The sequence below is a fragment of the Sinocyclocheilus anshuiensis genome, unplaced genomic scaffold (assembly GCF_001515605.1).
Source record: "Sinocyclocheilus anshuiensis isolate Anshui unplaced genomic scaffold, SAMN03320099.WGS_v1.1 scaffold877, whole genome shotgun sequence".
Taxonomy (NCBI): domain Eukaryota; kingdom Metazoa; phylum Chordata; class Actinopteri; order Cypriniformes; family Cyprinidae; genus Sinocyclocheilus; species Sinocyclocheilus anshuiensis.
In genome coordinates, this window is record NW_015557181.1 from 930851 (window position 1) to 940064 (window position 9214).

Below are 9214 nucleotides of genomic sequence, written 5' to 3' on the forward strand. Positions count from 1 at the left end.
CAAAAACACAAATGTAAGCATTTTTGGCATTAATAAAGATTTTAACGAAAAGTAATCATTTGTTTTATGTTACATTCAATCGTGAGTTCATATTTACAGTCATGTTACTCAAAGAAATGTTTGCAAAAAATCATTAATATTTGCTAACTAACGTCATATCATTGTAGACTGCACGATAGTGCCACAACATATTTTAATGTCTGATCAGGGCGATAACCAAATTCAGTTATTATTAATAAAAGTCATGGGGCAGCGTTGACAAGTGTCTTTTCTCCTGGATGTGTGAGCTGCGCGTGTGTGTGTGTTTGTGTGTGTGTGTGTGTGTGTGTGTGTGATAAAATAGAATTGGGATTGAGCCTAAGTGTGTAAGAGTGAGAGTGCTGCATTAAGACATTATTAGTTGAGTTTGAGCGTGACAGTCAGTGATTTTGACTGAATTGTGCAGTATTAGTGGGGTGAGATTGTCAGAGAATGACAGAATGAATTTGGCAGAAATCACTTAGCCTAACAGGAGTGCTGAGTGATTGTGAACGGGAGCAGCTGAGTGCGAGTGTCTAAATCTGAGCGCTTTTACTGTACCGCCGGAGGCTGATGACTGCAGTGTCATTACAGCAGCTCTCAAAGGAACTAAATGAAATACTGAGGCTGAATGTAGTGTCATAGAGCCCGACTTCTTTCAGCTAGGCCTGTCACGATAACAACTTTTTGTTGTGCGATATATTGCCCCAGAAATAATTGCGATAAGCGATATAGCATGAAGTCTGGTTGCATTGCATCTTATTTTGGCCAAGAACTGTCTAGTCTTAGCTTTGGATGAACTACTCGAAGCCCATCTGCTGATGCATATTACACACAAAAGTGGCAAGAACTTGCCAGTTTGCAAGGTTTGTCTATTAGATGTTTGCAAGATACTCTAAAGTTTCGTTTGAGGCTCTTAGTGGCATGCAAATTAGATTTCAAGTTATGTCTGTGAAATAATCTTTAAATAATGAATTTTGGATAGAAATTTTAAACATGTACACATATTTCTGTGTTTCTGTACAGCCATATATAAACTTGAATATGTTTTCCAGGCCTTGATATGTCACTGAAATTAAAATAAATTATAAAATCATGGAAATTTCAATAGTGAATAAGTATTTTTCTAGTTATGCTCAACTTTAAACTATTTAAACAACATTGAACTAAATTATATCTGAAATTGACGTTGTTTCATAATTGATGAATTTTACTAAATTATCACTGTTATTTTCCTGTTTATTACTGTGACTTGACTTGAAAAAAAAGTGTGGGACCTTAACCTACACCTTAAATTCTAACAGGTTCAGTTTACTTAAAAAATGGTTGCAAAATGATTGCCTTAAAAACTTGAAGGGAAACTTTAATTTAAAGTGCTCAGCTAAAAGTAAAGAAAGCAGACTCTTCGTGAATAAATTAATATGCACTAGAATGTTGACTAATGCTACTTTATATTTAATAAGATTACAGCAAATTGTTAACATTGTTATATGTTTGTAACATTGTTACAAACATATAACATTGTTATATGTTTGTAATGCAAACTTCCTAAATACTATTATTATCAAAATGGATTTAACCAATGGACACAATTAAAAAAAATCGATTTCCGACATTTCTTCTTGTTTTACAACAACTAGTACAGAAGGCACAGGCAGTCAACACAAATTGTTTATTTTTGCACTAAGTGCCTAAAACAAAACTAATAATATCATATAATAGATTCAACTTGTTTAGCTTTTTGCTTTGAGAGCTTTCTCCAGTGTGTATGTGCTTTAGGAAAAACCTGTTGCAATATGATTTTATTAAAAATCAATACACAAGTGTGGATGTTACACATACTCTTGGACAGAAATCGAGAGCTGTGCTTGATGGCTGTTTGATCTGAGTCTTGCAGGAGATGCAGAAATGCAGGTGGAGAGAGAAGAGGCCTCATGTTTTTATGGATGAACAGGAGCTGAAACTGTCACCGCAGACATCTTCATGACTCCACAAGGGCATGAAGGACTCTTACCTGACTCGACACATACACACACACACACACACACACAGGTGTGCTGTTGAGTGCATAAATTCTTAACACAAAACCTTACTGTTTTATAATCTGCAGTCACTTTACTTTCATCCAATTACTTTTGCTGTGAGCTATGAAATATCAATAGTATCTCCTGCTTAACGCATAAGTGCAGTGCAGCTGCCCATCTCGGATCTGCAGATCCAGATCAATCCGGATCAGCACGAGTGACTAAATGACACACTTACTAGGTGGGCGTACTAATCCACTAATACATCACACACACGCACATGTTCAGTGCTCTGATTGCATGCTGGATTAATCACGTTTGTCACAGTACCATGAGAGCCGCAAATCTAGCTGTGCTCGAGGAGCCTTGGAGGTCAAGAGGTCGTCTGAACTGGGTTTACATGCGTTTTCAATTTACTGACAGCATGAAGCAGCATTTGAATATTCAGTATGAATATTTGTTTGAATATACAGTAGGTCAGGGCTTAATTTTATCCATTAGATCGTGGATGTTGTGAATGGAGCATTACAATTATTGTTGCTCATACTTATATCATATGTCTTTTAATCCTAGCTATTAAACTTAAGTGTGTAACTCTCTCACCACAGCATTTCTGCTCCAGACGTAAATGACTCCTCAAGTCATGTGTGAGGAAAGATGTGCTGCTACTTTACTAAGTGATCGCAGTTTTAACGTGGTGCACAACAAACCAATCAGAACAACTTAGCAACTGCATAACAACCCAATAAAAAATGCTCCAAAACATTACAAACTGCAAACGTTTTTGTTCAGAGTAATGTGAATGGTGTATACTAAAACCAGGGAAATTTATTTAGAAGGTGAATTGGAAATGTTGATTTCATCTGTTTAATTCTATTATTCAGGCAGCTTCATGTGACAGTCGAAACAGTCTGTATTCAAAGGCCAAAAATGCTGGTTTATGATCATTGTTCTGTAACACAGACCAAACATAAAACGGTCTGATCTGGTCTTTTGTCAGTCATATGAATGAGCTCTTTCTTTCTCTGCTTCAGCAGCTTTGAAGGAGGTTGTGCTTAGACATACTTGTCTCTACCTATTTTGTTTCTTTATCTCTTATTCTGTCTGTTTGTGAAGCTTGTAAGAATGTGAATATAAACCCTTCTAGCTACAGTGTTGTATACACAGTTTTATACTGTTATAGTTTTCACTTAATTTTAGTTTAAAAATTAAACAAATACATTGTTCTTTTTAACTTTATATTTTTAAAGAATCCTGAAAAGTATCACAGGTCCCTGTTTAACTGTTTCCAACATTGATAATAAATCAGCATGTAAGAATGATTTCTGAAGGATCATGTGACACAGAAGAAAACTCTGGAGTAATGATGCTGAAAATTCAGCTTTGCTTCACAGGAATAAAATATATTTTAAAGTATATTAAAATACAAAACTCTTATTTTAAATTGCAATAATATTTCACAAAATTACAGTTTTACATTTTATTTGATTTCATTCTTATACAAATTAATTAAAAATATTTTTTAATGTATTTATTTTAAATTTAATTGTTTTAATAGTTATCAGTAACAACACTGCCTAGTTACACAAGCTTGATTTCACACGTTGTTGCATTATGAAAAGTGTCAGAACACAATCTGTAAAGCAGCACTCTTGTTTATTATTAATTGCTGAAATGATAAAACGATTTGTTTGAAGTGAATCTTGCTGAGCAAGTTATTTAAGTTTTAATTGTCAACATATAGCTAGCTAAAGGATGCTGGCCACGAATTTCCATCTGTCTTTGTGCACCTGCATAGACTATGTGTCGGGTTTTGTTAATTAATACTCTTAGTGTTGCTTGTAAATGACACGCATTTCATAGCGTTCTTGCAAATGTAATTTCATTATACTGACCAAACCTCATAGACATCAGGATTTAGACTGAATCTGTATGCAATCTCATAGAGCAAAGGTAAAAGGTCACATGACCCTCTTCAGCATGCAATGCAACCAGCAAATCAGTGCATAATCAGGCCGATTATTCTGAGCATGATGAAACACAGTAGAAGAAAACTGCATATTGATCAGACGTTCAGAATGTGTTTGATAGCACACATGCACACACAGAGTGTGGTTTAGAGAAGTTGTGGTTTGTGAGTGATTGAGTAAGTGTGTAAGGGCTCCCTTGCGTCTGACTGCATAGATAAGAGAGAGATGCGTGTGTGTTTGTAGCTGCACATGTCCAGAGGAGCGAAAGAAGTCGTTCAGGTATTTAAACAGATTGAATGTGTGTGTGGGTTGCATAGGGGCAGTGTGTGTTTCTATCATCTGTAGATGGCTGATGTTATTATGCATGTGATATCTTGTTTGCTGTGACGTAGATTGTCCTCTAAATGCCAGGCCTGGTGTCACCTCATGACTGTGCCGCTGCTATTAGCATATATTAAACCCAGCACACAGACAGGGCAGAGTGAGAGAGAGAGTGTTGAGATGAGAATATGAATTAAGAAGGATGAAATAAGCTGAAAATCTGAAATTGAAGTAAATGGATTTGACTCATTTACAGATGTAAAATAGATTGTGACTGCCATTTCATGTTGGCTCTGCAAAATCATTGATGAGTTTTCTTTCCTGTGTTGATGTATTTCCTTTTGAAACATGAAGTTGCAACAAGGCTTGTCCCTATTTTTTAATACTCAGTAGTCTTTAGTATAAATCTCAGAAATGAAACTTGTACTTGTCAGAAGCAGGTGGTATAAGAGGGAGGGACATTCCCATTCTAGAGAGCATTTGATTGGACAAAAATTTGTAGTGCAAGATGATGTCAGCAATACATAGTAGAAGAGCATGAATTCAACAAAAGTGACAGTAAAGACATTTGTATTGTTACAAAAGATTTCGGTTTCAAATAAATGCTGTTCTTTTGGACTTTCTATCACTCAAAAAATCCTGGAGAAAAGTGTATCACAGTTTCCACAAGAATATGAAGCAGCACAACTGTTTTCAACACTAATAATAATAATAGTAAATGTTTCCTGAGCAGCAAATTAGCATATTAGAATGATTCCTGAAGGATCATGTGACTGGAGTAATGATGCTGCAAAAATTCAGCTTTGCATCAAAGGAATAAATTACATTTTAAAAGATATTAAAATAGAAAACCATTCTTTAAATGGTAATAATATTTCACATTTTTACCATATTTTTAATCAAATAAATGCAGCCTTGGTGAGAATAAGAATCTTCTTTCAAAAACATTAAAAAATCTTATCGACCCCAAACTTTTGAACGGTAGTGTACCTGCTTTTAGGAGTGCGTTAAAATAATGACCCCAAAGCTAACTAACATGGACAACATGCCACAAAACTTTGGTTCTGACTTCATGGGTCTTTAAAAAAGTTCACATATGGTCAATTTTGATGTTGATTTAAAAAATAGTGTTTTACACTGTATGATCCTCATCCTTATTCTCTGTCTGTGTTTCTATCTCTCAGTTAGATGGAGGAGCGAGAGAGAAGCAGAAGTCGATCTCCACGCAGGGTCGGTCGAGTGGAGCAGGTGGTGGGAAAATGGCTGCGCCGTTCTCGAGACTCTCTCAGCAGGTGGAGTAACCTCACACACACACACACACAGATGCATATAATATTATAATCAGAGCAGAAATGCATTTCTCGAAGGATAGAAAAGCCTATAAAAGTGAAAACGCCCATTAACATTTGGAGCTCCAGAACATCACAGGCAGTTCTAATGATGTTTAGATGTAGCCACGGAAGACGGTTGACTTAGGCTCTGTCCCAGTTGGTGCTCTCAGCCTTTGTAGTCATCTTTTGATGTAGTGCACACTTTGATGCTGCTATGTCACATGGACTGTGAACAACACACAGAGCAACCACCAAACCAGTCAGTCCGAACCATGATGGATCTCCCATGTGTTTAACAGCCTGTGTGGGTTGAAGCCATCTTTTGGTTTTCTCCAAACCCATATAGATATAGGGAAAGAACACTAATCAGATCAAAGTACTATTTTCCATTAATTAGGGTCGCAGGCTTTATGGTTCCTGTATAAGATATTGGCCTTGGTTTCCAGATGGGCCCTACCATAAATTCCAGCTTTGTGAAGCTCGCAAGATTCAGCATTTGTTGAGAGTGGTGTAGTTAGAGATTTTGTTTGTGGGCTCTTTTTCTTCAGAAAGTACTTCACTTAATATCTGTATCTACATAAATGTTTAGATGGCAAATAATTCCTTGTTTTCTCATGAGAACTGCTTTCGAGATTTTCTCGTACTTCCATCTGCTGTGGGCTTGTAGTTCATTTGTCGTTCACCCGCTGGTATAAACACAGTCGTCTCCTGCCATGCAACCACACGTTCATCAGGCAGTTATCATCGCCATGTGTTTTAGAGTCTGTCGGCATACAGTGACGTCATTTCATGTGGTTTTCCACTGATTTGAATGTGATATTTTTAGAGACAATCCTCAGTAGTTTAATTAGTACTGTACTTATTTATTTTAGGATTTTCTGTTCCAGAAAATGCTAGTTAATGTTATCACATTGGAGTAAAACTTACTTTCTTTGCTCAAACAACCCCCCAAAAAAGGCCATTTTTGTACTTTCTGTGATTTATTCTTTTTTTTTTTTTAAATATAGGTTTCCCCCAATTTTCAATTAGCACAGGTTTTATATTTCTTTCTGGAACTGACTGATCATAGGCCTCACCGATCTGAGCTTATACACTTCAGTTTTGGAGTGAGCATTGACAAAATGATTGATTTTTCACTCAAAAACTGTTGCTACAGAGGTGCATAAGCTCAGATCATGAAGCCTACTATAAATCAGTTCCAAAAAGAAATACAAAACCAGTGCTGACTGAAAGAAAACAAGTTGACAAAAAGATTGAATCCCAGATTTGGTGATAATATAGCATAATGAGAATTTTTGACCAGGCACACCAAATTAGGTAAAGGATTTTTAGCACAACACGAGTGTTAAAAAAATGCAAAATATAAATATATATATATATATAAAAAAAAAAATAAAAAAAAGTACACTACTAGTACTGTTCAAAAGTTTGGAATCGGTACGATTTTAATACTTTTATTCAGCAAGGATGCATTAAATTGATCAAAAGTTACAGTAAAGACAATGTTACAAAAGATTTCTATTTTCAAATGAAAGCTCATATTTTTAACTTTCTATTCAACAAAGATAAGACAATATCATGGTTTACACAAAAATATTAAATAGCACAACTGTTTTCAACATTGACAGTAATAATAAATGTTTCTTAAGCATCAAGTCAGCATATTAGAATGATTTCTGAAGAATCACTGACACTCACACTGAAGACTGGAGTAATGACTACTGAAAATTCAGGTTTTCATCACAGAAATAAAATATATTTTACAATATACTTATCGAAACCAACTATTTTAAAGGGGTCATATGATGCTTTTTTAAAGATCATTATTTTGTGTATTTGGTGTAACAGAATATGTTGACATGCTTTAATGTTCAAAAAACACATTATTTTTCAAATACTGTACATTATTGTAGGTCCTCTATGCCCCGCCTCTCTCAAACGCTTCGTTTTCTACAAAGTCCCTCCTTCCGACAAGCGCAGTCTGCTCTGATTGGCCAGCTGACCCAGTGCATTGTGATTGGCCCCTTATGTAACGCCCCTTACCATAATCGCGTGCTTCATCTTTCAAAATAGAGCCCGAAAGGGGAACAGAGTCGCGTGACAGACAGTGATGAAGCTGGTATGTGTTTGTGATACACAAGCCACGGTTAAGACAGCTGAATCCACTGTGATGTGACCCTGTCTCTCTCTCAAAGGAAAACTTGAAATCGCATCATATGACCCCTTTAAATTGTAGTAATATTCCACAATGTTACTGATTTTACTATATTTTGTATAAAATAAATGTAGCCTTGGTGAGCAATTTTGTCCCTAAACTTTTGAATTTGTATTTTAAAATAATTAAAAAATGCATGTTATTAAAAAATTGTTGGACATATATAGTACTGTACACTAACAGATCAAGCAGTACACTAGTATTTCATTTTGAACACAGCCTGTGTGTTTTTATCTGTCTCTCAAAGGGAGCGTATTTTAGGAGGCAGGAGGTCGCACTCTGGGGATTCGGGCCAGCAGAACTTCCCTATGAAGGTGACAGTGGAGGTGATCAGAGATGCTGTCCTGGACTCCCATGGATTCACTCTCTCATCACAGCACCCCCGAGTTTGGCTTAGGGGATGCACTAGAGCAGATTGTTTTTAACACAGATTATGATCTAAGTGAAGCCGGGTTTGGCTACTGTCCTGGCTGTGCGTGAGAAAATGTGCCCAGAGGAAAGAAACAACACAAATGAGATCCTGTTAAGATCTCTTATATTTCTCAGAGACACCAATAAGATTAAATGGAGACTTCTAAGAAGCACCGTCCTGCTTCTCAGATGTTTATCTTGAGAAAAGTACCCTGATTTATAAGCTTTTGCTCTGGATGTTTGTGTCTAGAAATCTCTGCATCAGACTGAATTTTCACCCTCTGTGCTGCTTTGACAGAGATGGTGAAACTGTGAGAAAGGACGTGACACTTGAGCTGCTGTGTGTGAGGTGGCCACCTGCTCCTCTGTCATTTATTTAATTCATTACGATGCAGGTGCACAAGCTCCTTCACACATACAAACACACACTGACACAAGCTAATTATATTTATTGTCATTTTGAACCAGCAGTTACTGACACGCAACCTCACACAATCACAACACATCTAGTTAGAACACATAAAAACCTAACTAGATAGCAACATAGTCATATATCCTTGCATATATCCTTGATAGAAGTCAATCCCAAAATGTGTCGCAGTGAGCAAGAAACTTTAAATTCTGAAAAATATCAGAAATTCCTCATCCTCTCATTTAAAAAAGTTTCTTATGTAAATGAAACTATGACAATATAAATTGCTTAATGCATTAATTTAATGCATCCTTGTGGAATATACATATTAATTTAAAGATAAATTGTACTGACCAAAAATACTACATAAATACCTTTATATTCTTGTGTAAAATATTAAAGAACAAATACAGAGCACCAGTTAACAAAATTTATAATAAAATGTAATATTTAGCAGAAATGTATGTAGAGTTTTTTTACCTTTAACTGAAGCCATTACTGTTTAGTTTTTT

The 9214-nt window shown here is 35.8% G+C and overlaps 1 protein-coding gene across 1 annotated transcript in view; it reads left to right on the forward strand.

The window, feature by feature from the left end:
* LOC107678614 (FERM and PDZ domain-containing protein 1-like) overlaps window positions 1-8585 on the forward strand; it is a 25723-nt gene extending 17138 nt beyond the window's left edge. Inside the window, exons 2-4 of the mRNA XM_016473957.1 lie at window positions 5518-5625; window positions 8127-8265; window positions 8541-8585. Coding sequence (XP_016329443.1) covers window positions 5522-5625; window positions 8127-8265; window positions 8541-8585 — 288 coding nt within the window. The 5' untranslated portion in view covers window positions 5518-5521. The remainder of the gene's footprint in view (window positions 1-5517; window positions 5626-8126; window positions 8266-8540) is intronic.
* The last annotated feature ends 629 nt before the right edge of the window (window positions 8586-9214 follow it).